Source organism: Pyxicephalus adspersus, chromosome 4, assembly GCF_032062135.1.
Source record: "Pyxicephalus adspersus chromosome 4, UCB_Pads_2.0, whole genome shotgun sequence".
In the NCBI taxonomy this organism is placed as follows: domain Eukaryota; kingdom Metazoa; phylum Chordata; class Amphibia; order Anura; family Pyxicephalidae; genus Pyxicephalus; species Pyxicephalus adspersus.
The window spans coordinates 67,668,325-67,689,133 of NC_092861.1; the positions used below are offsets into that span (position 1 = coordinate 67,668,325).

At 36.7% G+C, this 20,809-nt stretch overlaps 1 protein-coding gene across 1 annotated transcript in view; it reads left to right on the forward strand.

Annotated features, from left to right (window-relative positions):
• RIMS1 (regulating synaptic membrane exocytosis 1) overlaps positions 1-20,809 on the forward strand; it is a gene marked incomplete in the record, with an annotated part of 182,121 nt that overhangs the window by 29,900 nt on the left and 131,412 nt on the right. The window contains 1 exon segment of the mRNA XM_072408512.1: positions 5,273-5,486. Within this exon segment, the coding sequence (XP_072264613.1) occupies positions 5,273-5,486 (214 nt within the window).

A 20,809-nucleotide genomic window follows, 5' to 3' on the forward strand; every position in this document is an offset into this window, starting at 1 on the left:
GGTGAAAGAGAGAGGGAGATAAAAAGAGAGAGGGCCAAAAAGGGGGAGTGGGGGGGAGAGGGGGTCCTTAGATCCATGAGGGACACTGACATTGGTGCATATATCGGGGGAACAGCGGGACAACCAGTCAGCCGTTTGTCTCCTATCATACAGGATATTTGCACTTATTATGGGTGTAGGTCAGTATCAATTATTTTGTAATCCCAATATTAGATTTTCTCTGCCATTAAATTTACTATTTAGGTTTTACATAGCACTATTCTTATTCTTATACATTATGGATATTCTGTAGTAGTCCTTTATTGGATTTCAAAGAATATTAAATGCACTTGGTCTCCAAATTGGAGCCATCGATGATATATGTATGGATTCATCATTATGAAAATTAGACCCTGATATATATATAAAACTTTGGACCCTGAAATATGTTCCCTTATCCTAAATATAGACCTGACATAAGGGCTTTATGCTTCTCTTTTCTTGGGAAAAGTTTTTTTGGTGGTTGCGTGCTCTCTAGATGCCTTTCCCCCCTTGTGTGCTCGCTGGTACATTTAGTACAGCAGGTATCTGGTTTAAGATCCCCTTTGCACCAACGGTAGGTATAGATGAAAAATCAGTGGTCATTATGTACATAGCTTTTGTATATAAATATTTGTATATTACTTTTGACTCACATGTATTTTGGAATTGTTTCCAAGGAGGTTTCTCTTGTGGCATATATGTCTTGCTGCACTCCTGATAAGCAGACTAAAGTGTCCGTGAAACACGTTGAGCCTTAGCTTTGAGACACTCCACAGCATGTATATTGTGTACATTTTAATATCTTTTTGGTTCCCTATGTATAAATAAAGACTATTTTTGTAGTTTTCAGTTTACCAATGCCTTACGAAGTCCAACTTACTGTCCTTCACTACATTGGAATATAAACTAGGGATGTAAATGTAGGGATATGGCAACATATTTGTGATGTGGAAGGTACGCATGGATTTGTCATTTTTTGACTGTATTGTTTACCTGTGACTATCATTTGCCTGGTAAAACATCCTTATAAGTGTACACCAAAGTACATTTTTATTTGTTATGTACACAGTACAAGAAGTGTTACATTTCTGTTTTCGCTAATGTCAGGTATCCGCCAACAAATCCAACAAATGAAATGGAATACCACACATCCTAAAAACATGCAGATATCAGCTATAGCAAAAGCAGTTACTAAAACACGATACTACAAGACCTTTAAATGTAATGCTCTGTAACTTAATTATTTATGTCTCTGCTACTTAACATTAATCTTTATTGATCCTTTTGTGCTTTACATTGATGGTACATGAATTTTTTAGATTACAGGAAGTATGATCCTCTTATTATTTCTGTAGTGATTTATGTGTATGCTTTTAGAATATGGAACATCACATCAGATATACCAGTCAGTGGAATCACAATCTAATGCAGAACAAAGTGTTTAAAAATAAAATATTTATTTATAGTAATCACTAGGACAATTCAGACTGGCATTGTTACAAAGAATGTACAAAGCTCAATTGAAGAAGCTTTTCGCAGTGTTTCTATTTGTAGCTGTAATTCACTTGGGGTTATTTAGCTGAGCTATACAAAAGATATATTGGGAGGTGGCTTTCACTATGGGTTCATTGAGTCTTCTTGTAGTGGTATTATATTTTTACCCAGCCTCATCCCATACTCCATTTCTGCAGTCTTTTAGATGATTTGCTTTTGTCTATTTTCACTACCATTCATTTTAAGCCTTCCTTTCTATTCCAATTTCTGTCACTTTTATTTGCACAGCTAATTCTTGGTCTTTATAATAATTTTTTTCTGGCTTGTCTTTTAGGCTAGATCTTAGGGAAGCACCCTTACAGCAATAATCCAATTATCAGGTCTTAGCCTCCCTGATTTCTGTGGCCATATCTTTACACCGGTTCTTCCTAAAATAGTTCACATACTATTCTTCCAAATGTTTCTAGCATAGCACACTCAGAAGAAAATCCTTACCTTTTCCCATTTTTCATTAAATATTGTTGCATTATTGCCATGTTAAAAATAAGGTAATACCATTTACAACCTTACAACATTAAAATGTCAAATGCATAAAGGACTAAAACATAAGACATTAACATCTGATGTATATAAATGTTTTCTACCTAAATGAAGGATAGCTATGTAATGCTTAGCTGCCAGTAGCAGATACAACCTACCTACAACTGCAGTCCCCAGAACACAGATGGTACATATTCTCTTATAAAAGAGGAAAAATTATTTTCAGGTGATTTAGCTAATGAAGCCAAGGTTAAGTTTACATTACATTTAGCTTTTGTTATTAGCCTAGGTGAAAGGACTATGGGAGCTATAAAATAGCCTAGTTCTCCAAGAAACTGTAATGCACAGTCGTTCTAGGACAGATTTAACTCACTTAAAACACTGAAGGGTACTAGGTGAGAAGTTTTATTGGGAGGAAGAATTTTTTCATTTAGGACCCTCTGGTCATAAACGTCCTGCATCAACTGGAAACCCAATAATAACAAAAATAATCTTACTCCTATATCAGATTGCTGTCAGAAAAGTCAAATTACAGTTACCTAACTGTGCTAATACATGAATATATAACGCATTACAACACTCTTTATACTTTTTTATTATATAATATTTGCTGCACATTCACAGGTAAATTTTACTTGTTTTTTACTTGGTTTGATTAAACTCAGGGCCACAACGCTGTAAGGGTGCAGTGCTAACTTGTAAGCACTCACTTAGCTGACACTCAATTCATACCTAAAAAATGAAATTAGATTGTCCAGTGCGCTCTGGATGACCGATTTACACTAAGAAATACATGATTATTCCAATATTTATCTTATAGGCTCTGTCATGTCATTAGTTGTAATAATTACATGAGAATGGAAAGAAACTTGTCCTGGCAAGTTGCAGTGGAACAAACTGCTTCTTATGTGTTATATTTTTTGTCTCTTGGTAATGGTTGTGTTTATGGATATTAACTACCTAGACACCAAGTCACTTTAAACTGTTTTACCGAATGTTATTATTTTTTCCCCCTAAAGGGAAATCCATCTCCTCTGCAATGCATATGGAGGAGAGGGATTTGCCTTTAGAGGGCGTTCCTAGTCGGGGTGGAGCCATTAGGGCGGGACTCAGAGAGTACGGCCTAGTGTGCTCATGCCCACCCCATAAATGGCCTAGTGGCCGAAAAAGTTTGTGGGCCTCTGCTCTAGTAAATCAATACCAGTAATAGGTATAAAATAGGGAAGCTTGTTTCACTAGGGACCATTTTTGACTAGCTTGTAGATAAGTTTATTCTGTGGGATATTACCATCATTAGTGAATTTAGATGTATTTCTGGTTTTAGTGTACCTCGACAGATGACAATCAACCACAGCATTTCTCATATTATGCACTGGTAGAGTTATGATAGGATAAGTTTATAAAAGAATTAAAAAAATTTAACATAATCAGATAAAAAAAAAAATATCTCTAGAATTTTTATCAACAAAGCTACAACATAATAATTTCCTAGCAGATCCTTGTTTAGTCAGTAATGTGTGACTGTTCCGAGCAGAAAAAAAAGGTGCAAGAAAATACCAAATTCACATTTATGTTTCTCATTTGCCTTTTGTTTATTAGACAGATCCATGAAATCGATAGAATCAAAGTTACCACACGGATAGAGAAGTGAGTAAATTTGCAGCCATAGAGACCTTGGGCCTGATTTAATAATGCTCTTCAAGACTGTAGAAGATAGACTAATTTGGGAGAACCTGGGTGATCCATCAAACCTGGAATAGATTTCTGAAAAATAACTTGCTATTAGTTGACAGATGTTTTCAATCCTGGACCAGACCTGTTTGAAGTTTGCTGTATCACCCAGGTTCTCTCAAGATAGTCTGTTCCCATACCCCCTTGGAGGCAGTGGATGTAGTGGTTTGGGGACTACTTCTACTTGGGGGGACCAATTGCCTTTAGGGGTTGTGTAGTTGAGCAGTGATTTCACTCCTGTACCTGAACTCTACGCTAACTCTACCTTACAGTCAGTCCACTCAGTTGTTTGACTTTTTTTTACAATGTAACAGAAAGCAGCAGATGTTTTTCTGCTTCTTGTTCTTCCTGACCATTGCATGTATGTGGCCATCCTTAATGCCACAAACCATATTCACTGATGTTTTCTGTGATCATAACTCATTGACAAATTTTTTTTTCCCCTAAATGCATTCAGTAAAAACTGTTTTGTTTAAAAAAACAAACCAAAAAAAAGTACAGGTGTACACACTAGGGAAGCAGAGCTGTGGAGTTGGAAGTATTTAATGTGTATCTGGAGTCAGCAAAATCTACAAGCCCGTTCATACTCCACAGCTCTGTAGGGAATATGCCATACACTACAAGACCCAGTACATGGGGCTAAACTCAGAACAGACAGATAAACCTTAGGAACCTGTGGCCAAAATATATACATTATATAATACAGCTCTGCATGCTTTAATTCATCTTCAAAAGTATTTGACAACATGCAAGTAGTGTAAGAACCTGAATTTGACTCGGTATCAGCCTCTTAAAGTTCCCATACAGCAGAACTAAGACAAGGAAAGGGAGAAGCTTCACAACAAACCAGTTGCCTAAGACCAATGGCATTGTTCATAAATACATTTAAATATGATCATCACAGTTACATTTTCAACATAGGTGCCAGTAATAGCTTTTGGGGATAACATGCTGCAGAACCACAAGGTAGTAAGATATTCTGTAAATTTGAACTGACAGGGGATGATGGGGTATCTCCAGTGATACATTGCTACCATTGAATATTCTTGTGAAATTAACCTTTCAAAGTTTAAACTTTTCATTTGCTTTGGAGCTGGTCCATTACCACTCAGGGCTGTGTTGTGTTTAAATCACAGGACTAGATAGAAAAAGATATAAAAACTATATAAAAAGATTGCTACTCCAATATGCTAATCAAAGTGGAGTACAAGAAAATGTGCGCCCAAGTGATCCAGTTGGAAATATAGGTGCAGTTGGGTAAAACTAAAACACCATGTACATAGTAACGTAGTGTACTTTTTGAGAAAGCAGATCTGTTTTGGCAAGTTAAAAGGTAGCTGTTATTGTTTATTTATCAACACATATCTATGATATTTATTTATGTTTTGCACTTCTAGTGTCAGATGATGTTTCTGTGTTTCTTTGTGTTTTTATTATTGTGGGTAGTTAACAGATTTTCTGTTGATTTATGTTCTTTCCTGCATAGGAGGCTACATCAGCAATTTGAGAGCTACAAAGAACAAATCAGAAAAATAGGGGAGGACACACGTCGGTATCCTGGGGATCACAAGGATGACGCTCCAACGTGTGGTATCTGCCACAAAACAAAGTTTGCAGATGGCTGCGGACATTTATGCTCTTACTGCCGAACAAAATTTTGTGCCCGATGTGGAGGTCGTGTTTCGCTTCGGTCAAACAATGTAAGTACACTTTATAAAATTATAATATAATAACAATAAAAAAGTGGAGTTTATTCGGGAGTTGTCTCTTTTTATGCTTAACATGATTCTATAGTTGTGCTAGAGGCAGGTTGGTTGCACATATTATCAACACTCCTCGTGAGCATAGAAGGTGAAAAAGAAATGGGTGCTTATAAAGACCTTGGTGAAATTCACATTAAGAATTCCATTGTTCTTGATGCTGAAGGTTTTATGGGCTCAAATCAGGATGAAACTTTGGCCTTCCAACTCACATGGCTGTTGTGTTAGGGTGGTATTCTAAAAATGTTCAAATTAATGTTTCCATATTTTTTTTAAAGTTTATTTAAAAAAGCATACTATTTTCTTTTTGATAAGGTAAAAATAAAATATAGCCTAATATTATGTATTTTATATTAGCACGTAGTAGGTGGTAAGCACCAAGCAACAGAGCCACCTTTCTTACACTATTCTGTTAATGGTTAAAGTTGTGAATACAACCTATTAGCAGCATATTAGGTTATATAAAATCACACACACCTGAATGACTTTCTCTGGAGCAGCAGTCACTGTGCTCAGACATAGTGCTGGACTTTCTTATTAGAGTGCCTGGTATGGTCTACACAGGGAAGCACCCTATACTAAGTTATGTATTTGTTAAATTGAGATTTGAAACAAAAAACTTTCAAAAAGGTTTAATAAAAATTAGGTAAATTATCTTGCTGCATAAGTAATGAACTAAAGTCACATGTGAAAACAATTGCTAAAGGGCCATTCACACTATCCTGTGATGGTTGATGGAGTGTGATTTATTTTAACACTGTTGAACACATATATTAATGCACAACAAAGCCATGCGTTTCAGGGCACCGTATTCTGATTGAAATTACTCTGGAAATGGAACATCTCACCAAATAAATTTTACTGCATCAGGCCTTTAGTATCTAGTATTTAGTAGTAGAAAAAAATAATATCTGAAACAGACACCCACCTCAGCAGATGTTTAAGACAAAGTGTATCCTTATGTTGGAAAGGTGGTGAGTACCTCATTATTATTTTGCAGAAAACTGTGATGCAAGAGCCACACTCCATTTAAAGCGCAACATCTTTAACAAAGGAAAAAAACTAGCTTTCTGTAAATCCTTTACTTTAACCTGTAACCTTTTCTAAACTTCTTGTTATTACCTGCTTACCATTTATTTTATTATTTTTTTCTCCTTTTCTGCTTCCTTGGATGCTTTCCCAAAGGAGGACAAAGTGGTTAGAATCTTTTCTTTCTTTTATCTTGTATATGATACAATGCTGAAATATTTCAGTAGACATTATGGTGCCAAATGCGTGGGATTTGTTATTGTGTAGTTTTGACAGCCATGATGTAGCTACTCTTCAATCACTCACACAGTAAATTAGATTAGATACAATTTGCAATTTAAATTACCTTTGTCAGGTAACCTATATTTATATGAGGTTAGAAACAAAACTGCAGCTGTTCCCTTATTTTTAAAACAGAATATAAATACTAAATTCTAATATAGCGGTGAAATAAAGAGACATAAAGTGCATGTAGCATTTAAAGGTAATTTGTAGTTAATTTTAGCATTAGTAAACTTGAACAAATACCTAATATTTCTTGCATGTTGATTCTGTCTGATTTATGTGCACCTTAAAGCCTTGGTCTATCAGGTATGCAAAAATACTAGGGACTTTAGAGGCATACAAATAACTTGCTAATAACAAAACAATAAACATCTTTAATTCAATTCATATACAAAAAAGAAAAGAAAAAACATTAACACAAAACAATAGTGCCTATTAATAAACTACAGGCTAAACGCATTTCGCAGACCATAATGTCTGCTTCTTCAAGAGCAAATAGGGCAGACATAGGTCACAATGTGTAAGCATTACTTTAGTTTCTGTGCTGGGGACCCTAAAGGTGGCATAGGTAAATCTTCCACTTGTGTTGACACCAGTATATCTGTTCCTTTTGAGAGATTTCTCTGTTGACGACAGATTTCCCATTACTTTCTGACCTGATGACCGTGGACAGAAGTTAAAACTTTTAGGTGATTCCAACTGCTCTCTATTCTATCTACCACTTACAAAAGACTGATTTAGGGTAGATTAGATATAGCCATTGATTTGTTTTCTTTTTAAACTCTCTTCTCTGTATCTTCAACATCTATTTCCTTGTAAAGATTATTTAACTATTAATATTCAGGGTGGTAAAACTGCCCGCAGGAGCTGTAGTTTGATGGGAAAGTATACTCATAGGTACCGCTGTCACTTGAGTTTGTGACTTAACATATGCAGAAGTAGCTAGTTTTGGGGCTATTTATGATATCTGGCAATAGCTCATGACACCTAAAGTGGGTCAGTCTTGCAGAATATCTATGAAGCCTTGTTATAAACTGCACAATTCAAGTTAGCTATGGTGTTTCCTTTTATTATTCCTTGGACTAACGTTTCTACAAAGTGCTAATAGTGTTAATATGGTGTTAATTCTTTTTTTTATATTCACATCTCTGTATATTCAAGGTGTACATACATTGTGGATTGTGTACCTTGTGCCATTATTACATTTCTAGAGTCTCCATAGTTGAGTTAAAAGTAAATCTTCCATCATGGCTTTAGGGTATTCTACCTATTTTGCTATCTTTCTGCTCTCTCTATTATATCATTAACTAAACTTGCTTTTGCTTTTCTGATATGGTTTTTTTTAATTTATTAGCATTTATAGATTTTGGAAATAGATTTTTTTTTACTGAATGGGTAAATAATGGGTTATTAAAGCTCTCCAAGGCTGTAAAGGATACAACTGCATCAGTGAAGCTGGGTGATCCAGCAAATCTGGAATGGATTTATTAGGTAATTTGCTATTTGTTAGCAAATGTTTCAATCCTGAACCAGATCTATTCCAGGTTTGCTGGATCACCTAGCTTCACTAATGAAAGTGTATCCTCTGCAGCCTTGAAAAGCTTTAATAAAATCAGGTCCAATGTGTAAAGCTGCTTTACACCAGCACCAAAACACCCACCCCAGCTAAAATTGATCCTGTACATGCTACAATAGTTATACGTGAATTTTAGCACTTTTCCCTGCATGTACGGTTAGTTTGTAATACAACCATTGCTCGCCCTGGAACAAAGGGACTTATGTAAATCCTAACTGCAATAAATCCTTTAAATACACACCACAAATCAAACATGGAATCTGAGAGGGAGGGTATATGTCACAGACCTTGCACTGGACTCTAAGTACCCCGGGGATCACAGAAGTCTTTGTGCTAGTATAGGGGTATTATCAAAGATTGATGGAAACACTGCTCAGGCTATTTTATTCAGCAGCAGTAGCAATCTGTCTGTCAGGTTCAGCTTTATCTGGTAGAGTTTGTTCCAGGGCTGCCCCAATCTGTCACTTGACAAATAAGTAGCAGCACACCAAGGTTACCATTGAAATTTCCTATCCTGTAGGAAGGTTTTTGTGCTACACTTATAAAACTGTGAGGAGCAAGAGAAACCACAATGGAGTGTCAACCCTCCCTCATCCTAAAGTGTTGTGCAAGAGATTATACAAAGCTAATATGAAGACAAATATGTATTTAAACTAGCTGCATTTAAAGATATGTGTTCTTATTTTACTTATAATTTGGCCACATGCTGTAATATGGTAGTAGTATGGTGGCAACTTTAAATCTAAGTTCAAGCACATGTTCTAGTATATAAAATACACTTATAATATTCTGACTTGCATTAAGACAAAAGTTTTATTTTTGGCTCTTTTATTGTATAGTATACAACTCCTGTATGAGTTACTAAACGCTTTATAATCAATTGCTGTACTATTTTTTTTTGTTACAAACTGCTTTTCTGTTTTCTTTGTGTACAAGGAAAAAGCTTTCTGCTTGGCTGGACGTTGAGCCAATGCAGACCAGCAAAGCTTGACACTTTCGTGTAATAAAGTTTGTCTGGGCCCCACGCAAATTTCCTCTGGGGCATCCTGTTATAAGGATGGGTCAGTAAGAATGAGGTGCCATGCAAGTTTTCACATGACTAGGAAGTGAGAAGTTTTATGAATGGTGCTGCAGATATGTGCAGACTCCTCTTGGCCCCTACTGTGTATTACTACAAGGAGCTTTATTTTTTAAGTGACAGAACCACTTTAAATTGCTAAAATGTTCTCTTTTTTAAATGCTGCTGTAGATTTAGTTCTGAGCACCTTAGAAAAAGGTTACACATTTAGCCAGCTGTTTTCTGTTGTAGGGAAGGATTGGCTGTTCAGGTTTAGGTTGACTGTTCCTCTTTACATTGAGACCATGTGACCAAAATGCCTAGGCATTGGTCATGTGTTTGCTACGACAGAGCTTTTTTTCCTTTATAATTGTTTTTTTCCCCATTGTGTACTTACTTTTCTAGTTTTTTTTTACTAACAGAAAAGCAAACCTGAATTTATATAATTGTTAACAATAGAAAGAAAATTAATATTTTCCAGAATAGGTAAACATTGTACTCTTTAATGGTAAGGGGTTTTCCAGTTCCTAGTTTTGCTGCAATAAACATTTATTTTTGTAGCGCCAGCTCTAGCTTTTCCAGATCTTCACATATTTGCATGTGTTTAATTGCTGTAACCCACACCTCCCACTTAACATTTCATAGGTGTCAACTGTGATGCTAGTATTTCCTTCTTTTTACTTTTTTTCTGCCTGTTGTATATTTAGGTCTGTATATTTAGGTGTTTCCTTGTTTGTTTTGTACTATTATATTTGTACATTTATCACTTATAACCCAAACTAAAGTTGGTCTTTACTGTCAGGGCTGGGGTAAGCTATGGCATTGTGCTTGCTGCCACAGAATTGATGATATCTCTACTTTCAGCAGCAAATTACTAAAGACCAGAGAGCTGGGACCATCTTGTACAATACAGTTTGAGATTCACTAGTGCAGTGTTTCTCAACCAGGGTTCCTCCACAATATGCTAGGGGTTCCCTGAGCGAAGAGCAGTTTGTTACTCCTGGATCAGGTACCACTGACATTAATGATCTTTTTGGCCATCGCTAAGGGTGGAAGCCTTCCTAACTGACAGTAATGTAGGAGGCATTGTTCCCAATCATCATTAAGCCAATGCTTTGTGAGCTGTGGATATAGTAATTATAGCATGGGGTTCCCGGAAGACCTGAAAGTTATTTCAAAGGTTCCTCTATATTTAAAAAGTCCACAAACACTGCACTAGTGTATAATTTTTGTGATGTTTGTTTCACTGTTTCCCCTCAACTTATGGAGTTCAGTAAGTCTAATATCAATTGGTGCTTTACAGTCACAATACAGAATACCTGTGCAAAACGTTTGTTTGATTTCCTAGCTTTAGGTTTCTAGGTGAGTCTTCTGATCTGTGTATCCAAAACTAGTATGAAAGAAATATACACATCAGGAAAATGATAGAAAAAACAGCCAGGGCTCTTTCTCTTTCCTTACTGTCTCACCAACCACATCCAAGTTTGAATCTGACTGGTAGCTGTGAAAAACATCTCAGTGTTAAAATTCTTTTAAAATACAGGTTTAGGCTTATGTACCCATGAAAAAAGTGTCCACCTCAACAGAAATCTTAGTCTAGTACTGAGAAAGTCAGATTTTAACATAAAAGGTACTAAAAGAATTCTTTTATTTTATTACCTGGATGTGTTTGCACACTTATTAATAAGTTCTTGGGAATTAAAAACAGATTGCGTGGGTTTAGCTTGCTATGTTTGGTCATTATTTAAACCACTGAAATGATGTTTTATTAATGTGCATCTGGTCATCCAGAACATCTAATGAAAATGTTTTATTTTTTTAAAAAAAAAAAGATTCTAAAAGTAGTATGCAGTCTTGGGACATCAAGCGAGAATGTTGGCTTGCTTATAATGTTTTTGGAGATTGCAGGCTGATTAAGAAACAGTGATTAATCATTGTAGCAATCTCACTACCTCATGGGATGCAACCGCAGACAACACATATAAATCGCACAAGAATTATATTGCATTATGAGAACAAGAAACATTATTCTTGAAACTAAAAGCATGAGGTCTAACCATTCCAGAACAACATTATTATATTTATTTGGTTTCTGGTGAGGAAATAGCTCTGTATTTCATCATTATTCCACATCAAGGGTGCCCAACCTACAACCCGCAAGAGGCAGCTGACAGATCCGGCCCAATCCTCATTCCCTCTTCTCTTGTTGTCTTGCAGGGGATGGGTTGCGCATCTCCTATGTTCCTCTATGAGATCGAACTACCAGCAGAGGGAGCTGCTCCCCACCAACCTTTTTCTGTGAGATAATCGTGCAGCAGCATGAGAGCTGTGTCTGTGTCCATGCAGCTGTCATTATCCCCATATATAAACCTTCATATCTCTCACACTGAGTGTTATAGAAATGTGATATTTTCAGGGTACACGGGACCATAAGAGCTCATACTAAACCAAATTTCAGCGTACTTAACATAACAAGTTGCCAGATACAGGGTCACACGCATACAATCCTATCAACAATCATGGATATTTTCATATTAAGGGAGCTGTTTCAGGACCAGGGTCCCCAAATTGAGTGGCCCAGGGGCAACTTCATTGAAAAGGATCATTAGGGTACTGCCAATTGGCTCTGTGCTGTCCTAAATGTATACTTGCTCATTCATAAAACTTCAAGACTGCATTCAGACTGGCCGTGAGGTTGTGGTTACCCCTTCCTCATGCCATAGAACCCTGCCTAGGGGGAGATCCTCAGTACGGATCACTGCCACCTGGAGTCAGATATGCAGACAGACTGAGCTGCTGCTGGGGTGCCTCGTACACATAGCTGGCCACTTACATTCTGTGACACTCAATTTCTCTGGAACAGAGCGATGTTGGCAACTTGAAATGTGGGAGCCAGTAGGAAATGCATTTTGTCCCCCCCTTCCCTATTAAAATGATATAACCATCATATAATGCTACCGTGTCACATAACTAACCCATTACTCCCTGACACACATAGCTGGCCACTTACCTTCTAATTTCATTTTAACAGTAGAGGAAGGGAAATATAGGATAAGTGGAGGACTCTTGTGACTAACCCTCGCCTTTCATTAAATTGTTATACCTCCTAACATACCATGGTGTCCTGTCACATATAAATGTACGCTTATGTTCTTTGAATCCCAATTTTTCCTAAAAGGTGAGCTGTAGGTAAATGTAGGATAGGTGGGGACTCTTGTGGATAACTCCCCTTAAAATGTTATTGCTGCAGTGCCATCAAAAGATAAGAAAAACTATACCTGTCAAGCCGTGCTACCCTGTCACACATATCTGGCCACTTACCTCTTGTGAACCCTAATTTCTCAGGAATGGGGAGATGTAGGGACCTGAATATGTAGTAGTATGAACATGGACGCCTTGGTTATCAGTCACATGAATTACATTTCTCTGGATGTATCCATTGCAGAGATTTTTGATATATCATCTCTTGGGGCATGTAGGTTATGGTAACTAGAAACATTTCAATTTAATTTCATTTAAAATAAAACTATTCTAGTTTTAAACGTCTTTAATGATTGTTTGCATTGTGGCCCGGCGAGTTTTATCCCAATGTCAACAGTGGCCCTCAGTTAAAAAAAGATTGGGCACGGCTTTTCTTCATGGTGCCAAAGTATCCTCCTTTCTTTGTGGTATTTGTATGTTAGTGTTATAGTGTAATAAGGGAACTTAAAAACCTGCTGGACCAACTGATACACCTAACTTACCTCTGATTTTCTTGAGTATATATTACTTATTGTCTGAACATGTCACATTAGAGAGTGTGTTTAACCATTTTAAATCCCAATGTGTTAGAATAAGAAATTTGCTTTAGGGAACACAGTGTTGATCAGAGGTGAATCAGGCATATCAGCAGTTTGGTCTGCATAGACAGACTATTGCCTTGCAAGAAGGCAGGTCATTCTCAAGGACCAAGATGTAGTTTCATTGACATGTTCAGCAGTACCATAGCAGTTCAGTATCATCAGCAGCTTGAGCCAATGAGGGAGGACGATTAAAGGGAGGCTATGTTTGGTTTTCTTAAGCATTTTAATACCATCAGCATCATGGTCCAATGAGAAGACATGAAAAGTAAAGTTCCTTTGGTCTAAAGAATAACTTTCTCCTGAAGGTAGTACTTTTGTTCCTTTATCAGTCCTTAATTCATTTTCAAATTTGAATTGTGATCTAGTGGAAGACCAAAAATTTCCATGTGATTTTGAACTTTGAGTACATCTAAACCAATAGGCAGCATCATCTACATGCTGTGTTTGCAGTTAGTGAACTAAAAGCAAGGGGGATGATAATAATAAGGAGAAAGAACCAGACTGGTTTGGTTTGCTGTAATATAATAAAAACTTTGGTGGCCAGCATAGTGATTTACAAGAGAAAGTAATATGAGACTTTATGAACCCAAGTGTGGATGGTATTAGTCAAATAATTTTATATGTTTTGCATAGTTCTTGAGTAGAGAAGCCAACAATCATGTGATCCATACCTGGAAATCTCAGGGCAGATTGATTAGGATAATTCTACATGTGGAAAATATTCTTCTTGAGTTTAATGGGGGATCAGATTGAGATCTGTCAATTTATCTGAAAATATATGAGGTTATGATTAATAAAGAAAGTATGTATTCTTACAGTTTTTTATTTTTGGAAAATTACATCAGCAATATGAAAAATGTGCTACCAGTCATGCAATCTCATATGTACATAAAAAGTTTGCTTATTTGTTAATTACCAACAGTTTGGTTCATCTTCCTGGCATTTCTGCATCACACAAAAGGTTGTGATTTGTTGCTCCTCTCCATGCCTATTTCTTAGTCTATGAGGATGATTTTATCTCAGCAGTTCTAAAGCAGGGAAATTAATGAGGCTGAGCAAATACAGAGCTCCCTCTAGTGGTGTATCTACAAATTGTGTATTTAAAGCAGAACTAAACTTGTATCACACTTATGTATCACACTTATATCAAACGTTCTTGTTAAAGTGGAACTAAATAAAAATGCCATCAAGCAGGTTCATTATTGCTGCAGAAAGGACAGATGATGCTGGGATGTACTGAGTATTGGGCTGTTGAGTGCATGAATGCATGTTATGTCATCCCAGCCTGGCCAATCAAGATGACTGAAGATCGGAACCTGGTAAAGAAGAAAAAGTTGGAGGCTCCCGCATCTGAACAGGGACTGGTTAGTGTATTTAAAAAACTTGCGAACAGACAGGTAAGGCTATTTTATTCCATACGGGACATCCCCTGGCCCTTTTGCAATAAAGGTCTGATCGCTGTTTTTTAAAGTAAAGGTTTAGTTGTGCATTTATCCCCTCTGAGCTAAGGAAGGTGATACGTCAGATGGAAGTGATGGAATTTTACCCATATTTTTGCCAGTGACTGGGTGTGTATTAGTGTTGTTCTACCATCAAATGTTTCCTCCTACACCCATTTTTTTGTCGCTACCACATTAAATGTTATTGGAGGGGCATGTTACTTACGGGCATATTATGTACGGGCATGTTACTTACGGGCATGTTGCAGTGAGACTGACTGATTGGAAGGAGAAGTGGTGGCAGACACAAAGAAAGCTGTCAGAAAAAGCAGGGGCAAAGATGAAGGTACAGGGGATGCTTCAGGTTAAAATATATCTTTATCTGCAGGTTTACTGACAGACACAGTAAGCTGTGTAAAAAAAGGAAAGGAACCAAAAATTGTCCTGCACATGCTCAGGAAGTGGTAGAAAAAATCTATGATTGCTGGGGACTTGCCCCCAGTGAAGTTTACCCCAGAGGTCATAAAGATTATTGGGTTTTCCTCCGCAGCATACTTCTAAATAGTCTTCTTCTGTTAACACATTAGAGAGGATTGTGATGATGTCAGTATATCGATTGATAAATTACAGCATATATGTAAAGTGTGAGGACAATGTATGGCACTGTAGAGGCCAGTAGAGAGATCATACCTGTCTTTCCTGGACTGTCATACCCCCAACCTCTGATTGGTCACTATTCAGAGACTGGCAGAGATTTTGGACCTCTTCCCCTGGCTCCTGAAGGTAGGCCCTATAATAGAGCTAAAAAGAGGTATTACACAGTATAGGGTAAAAGTAATTAAAAAAATACTAACCCAATACTAAACAGAGAGAGCAATGGAAAGTTTAAAGGTACTTTTTAGGTACTGATTTAGGTGAGGTACTGCTCCATAATACCTTTTGATCCTTTCAAAAATTCTGAGCTGTCCTGTGCACACTTGGGATTTCTTTGTACAACAGGTTACGACACATTAGCTGTGCTGGTGAGAATAGCATAGGGATTGTTTGAGTAGTTTAGCTAAAGAAAACTGACCACGGCTGACACCACCCAGTCCACAAAAAAAAAAAATGACAAGCTTTAAGAGCTGCGTTTCGGGCACATCAGCGGGTATTGTTTTGTTCTCACCAGGCCAAGATATTAGCACATTGTAGTAGTCTAGTTTGTAAGTAAATTTTGTAACCTAGACATATACTTTTGAGGATTAGTGATTGCTTAAAAGAAAAAATAGTGGCTTACCAATACATCACCCAGTTCTGGACTCAGCTTACATGAAGTCAGCAGGTAATGATACTACCTCTAATAAACTAGGTATACTCAGCCTTACATGTCCATCAATGTTGGGACAAACCCCAGAGACATCTCAGGGAACAGCATCTGGGGTCCCCAAGCTAAAAGCATGTGTTTCAAATTGCAATTATATGGTAAAGTTTATATGAAATGTTAGTAAAAGGTTGAAGATCTCTGCAGACAGTCCATAACCATATGGACAAGCATGTGAAAACTAAAGAAAATAACTACAATAGTAGTTTGAAAAAGTGGTCACTAGGAATATATAAACTATATTTATTGTATATATCTTGATCATGGTGCCAACACTGATATAGATTTATAATCAACTTTTCCCTTAACAAACATTTCATTGAACAAATCAGTGCAAACAGAAATTCAGTTTTCAGTTAACAAATCAGGTTTCGGATCATAAATGAGAACATAAATTGAAGTTCCCATGGGTTTGCACACTTTGCCTTATAGAATATTCCTGTACTTCCTGGGGAGTAGGAAGGTGAGCTGCACAGCCAGATACTCTCCTCTGCCCCACACATGGCTGTGCTGGTATCCTTCATCCTTCTGCGTAAAAGCTATCGGACATATCTTTTTATTGTGTGGGGGAGCTGATCTCTAAAATCCCTTTGTGGAGACTTGGGTTCTCACCTTCCTGTTCTTTAGCCATGCTGTACTTGATCCATTCCCTCTGAAACGTTACCATGTAACCTATTTCTTCCCCGCTGTGTGCCTAGCTGCTTGTTTTCTGTGCTGACTAAGGTGTAGCCTCAAGTCTTAATGTCACTGCTAGCAGCACTGAAGGAAATTTGTTTTGAAGCATGTTATACAGCCTTAGTCTGCACTACCTGCCTTTTGCTCAGCAAGGATGAGATTCTACAGAAATGTAGACTTATTTGTTTATACGGTATATATATATATTGACAAGCCAAAACTTCAAAATTGCTAATAGGTGAAGTACACTATATTGATTATCTTGTTACAATGTTATCTGCTAATGGATAGGTCATATAAAGCAGCACATAAATAGACAGTTCTTAAGGCCGATAAGTTAAAGCAGGAAAAATTAGTAAGTTTAAGGATTTGCATGACTGAGGAGGGACACATTATGATGGCTAGACAGTGGGTATGGCTCCAAATGGCTTGGAATATTTCCAAAATGGCAAGTCTTGTGGGCTGTCCTAGGTATGCAAAGGTTAACACCTACTGAAAGTATTTTAAGAACAAGCTTGTAGTAAACCTGACAAGGCCATGGACATCCAAGACCCACGGATGAGTGTGGTGCTGATGGGGAAGAACTATTTTGGCACAAATTGCTGAAAGGCCTAATATTGGCTATGAAGAAAAGGAGTCACACAATGTGGATCTTAGCTTGCTTATCATTTCTTTCTTGTGATCCACAGGATTATCTTGTTCCTTTGTAAACCTGAGGCTGGGGCAAGGAAAGTTATGTTATATTTATCTAGAGGAAAAAAATGATTGAATCTGCTTTAAATCTTGTAAGCTGATAACTGTTATTCATTTTTTTTAGCAGATAAACTGTTTTGCACTACCTTTATTGTGGAACTAAAGCTGCACGAATTACCTATACACGTTCCATTGCAGGGTGCTGCCATCTTCTCTTCTTACTGGAGATGACCTTTGGCCACCTTGATTGGCTGTGTTGGGATGACAGGTAAGACACATTATTGCAGAAGGGACATTGCCTGTCTCTTTCTGCAATAATGGCTTGTTGCCTGTTCAATCACTTGTAAGAGTTGAACTTTAGTTTTACTTTGAGGACTGCATAACTCTTACTATCTAGGTTTCTGTAGGCCTGTCTTAGGGAAATAATGGTGCTTTTATATAGGTACAGTATATTAGTGAGTGTTGTCATTCTAGGACAGGAAATATTCTACTGACAGAATCACTGGGTGAAAATAATTAAAATAAAAAATGAAGAAAAGTAATGCAGCTGTTAGATCTAAGGATAAGATGGTAAGCTGTAACAGATGTTAAAAAACTTTTTAAGACTTACAGGGAGGGTCTGCAGACTGGTTAGCTGATGCCAGCCCACTGCCCCCTTACCCAAGAACTTATTTATGGAATGAATGAGAGTTCTCGCTGCTTTAGATAGCAAGAGCTAAGGGGTCTCCAGACGCTTTGTTTAAATGCAGCGTTAGGGCTATAATTTAATTTTAACTCTGAAGTGATGAGCTGTAAATGGCTATAATGTATAACCTATTTACAGTTTGGGGTTTGTCTTTAAGCTTTGCTGGTCTTATAACTGTGGAAGTAAATGCTTTTGAAGGGTAAGTATTCTGGACAGTGTTTACACCATTTAGTTTAGGTAGATTTAACATACTAGGGCACTTTACGTGTTCAGCAAGTTTTTAACAATATATAATAAAAATTAGAAAGTGATTTCAATACCGTTTTCACAAATGTATCTTTTTCACACAATATAAATTAGGTTTTGGAATAAAAAAAGCACAGTAGTTCTCCCATCTCCTGTTGTTTACATTACCTTGCATAGTCATGAGTGACAGTTGTATTCACTGCCAAGCTGAAAGCAGTCTTTATGCACTTAGTTATGCATGTATATGCTAGTATTAAAAGCCGTGCAGAAATTTACACTGAAACACTTCATCACTCCTTTGAATATGTCTTTTTGTGTATGTCCCTTGTGTTCTAATATAAGAAATACCTATCTATTTTTAACTATAAAAACTTTTTTTTCTTAAGAATTGTTTTATTATTCTATTTTATTGTTCACTTTATGAACAAACATAGTTGTCCTTCGGAGAAAGGCACAAATTGCAGTAATTTGTATCAGTCAATCAAATTTCACTTTACAGACATGAGACCAGCAGAAGTACTGAATGGCTGTGATTGCTCCACCTTTCCCTTTATGCTTTGTTTCTCACAAGTCTGAATGTGTCATCTTTTCTGCTCTTTTTCCTAATTACATTTTCCATTACCCCCAGAATTATTCTCCTAACAATCTTATGAGCTGGTACTTTCTATTTCACAAGTCATATGGATTGATAGCAAGAAAAAAATAATAAAGGAATGGTTCAGTGTATGTGCTTCACAGCATTTCATTTGGTATTAGCACATCTCTTAAATTATACATCTATAGATGTGGAAAAAATATATAAAGGAGTTTTTTATGCCTCCTGAGAAGTGATTTACTGGGCCCCATTTATTAAAGCTCTTCAAGGCTGCTGAGGATACACTTTTTTATCAGTAAAGCTAGGTGATCCAGCAAACCTGGATTGATTTCTCCTAAGTCATTTGATATTTAGTAGCAAATGTTTTGAATCCTGGACCCGATCCATTGTATCCATGTACACTTGTATATTATACAAAGTTTCAAAAACACACCTTAGAAGAGATATTTATTTGGATTAGGTTAGGGTTTTCAAAGAAACTGTTAACTTTATCTTTATTATTACACCATCCATCCATGTTATCCATCCATCTGCGGTTGTTGAATCAGCCTTTCAGCCTCTTTAAACAAAGAAAAGTGGTCACTCTACTGTTTGGTATCATTGTGTGTTCCACACTGAATTTGGATCAGGAAAAGCAAGGGATGGGACATAGAATGGGCATATAGATAGTGGGAATAGATAAACTAAAAGCCAAGGAGAACTTCTAAGGAGATACAAGCTGAACTCCAAGGTCAAAGTCCATTAGTATCTGATTGCACCATCCATGTCTTTAAGTGACAGTGGGCTTAATGGAAGGAGACCCAGGAGAACTCTGCTGCTGAAAAAACATAAAAAAGCCAGACTGTAATTTGCTATAATGCATATTGACAAGCCAGAATGTTTCTTGGAGACTGTCTTGTGGACACATAAGACAAAACTAAAACTTTTTGGCAAGTCAACAACTATGAAAAACAACACCATACCTTCTGTGAAACATGGAGCGGGCTTGATTTATGTTTTGTGGCTGTTTTGCTTCACCTGGCATGGGGTTTCCTTGCAGGAAATATGACATTTTAAGACTAATTCTGGAGTAATTTAGTAATTCTGGAGTGGAGGTTAATATATTGTTCAATATCACAAAAAGTTTGTCTCAGTCACAGATTATAGATCCTCAAAAGAATAACAAACAACTAAAAGCACCAAAGAATAGCCAAGAACAAAACATTGGGCTAAGCTAAAATGACCTTGTGTGAATCCTGGTTTAAATCATCACCATGGGCCCCCTTTAGACCAGACAAAGCTGGAGCAGTTTGCACTAGAAGACTGGGCCTAACTTCCCATTTACAGGTGCGGAGGTTTGAGGGTCATAGAAATGTATTGTTTGCAGTGATTGCCTGTTGTGTAACAAAATAATAGATTAAAGGTGCCATAATTTTTGCCTATGACATTTTTATGTTATTATTTTAAATATTTTACTAAATCAAAGCTTGAGTTTTATGTCAGATAAAGAATAAATATTGGTCACTTACTTTAGTCAATTTCAAGCTATTTTGTTTAATCTTTTGTGGTGGAGTACCAACATATTTGTCTATGTTTGTGTAAAATTTCAGATGTTGGAATATAGTGCTTTTCATAGGTGTTTATACAATATTAAACGTCTTCACTAGTTAAATAAAAAAAAAAAAGTAACAACGTAATTATTTCTAAAAATGCATATAATCATTTTTGTGCTGACTCAAGACATCTGCATTACATAGCAGGATTAAAATAACATGTATTTTTAGAAATTATCTGACCTAGAT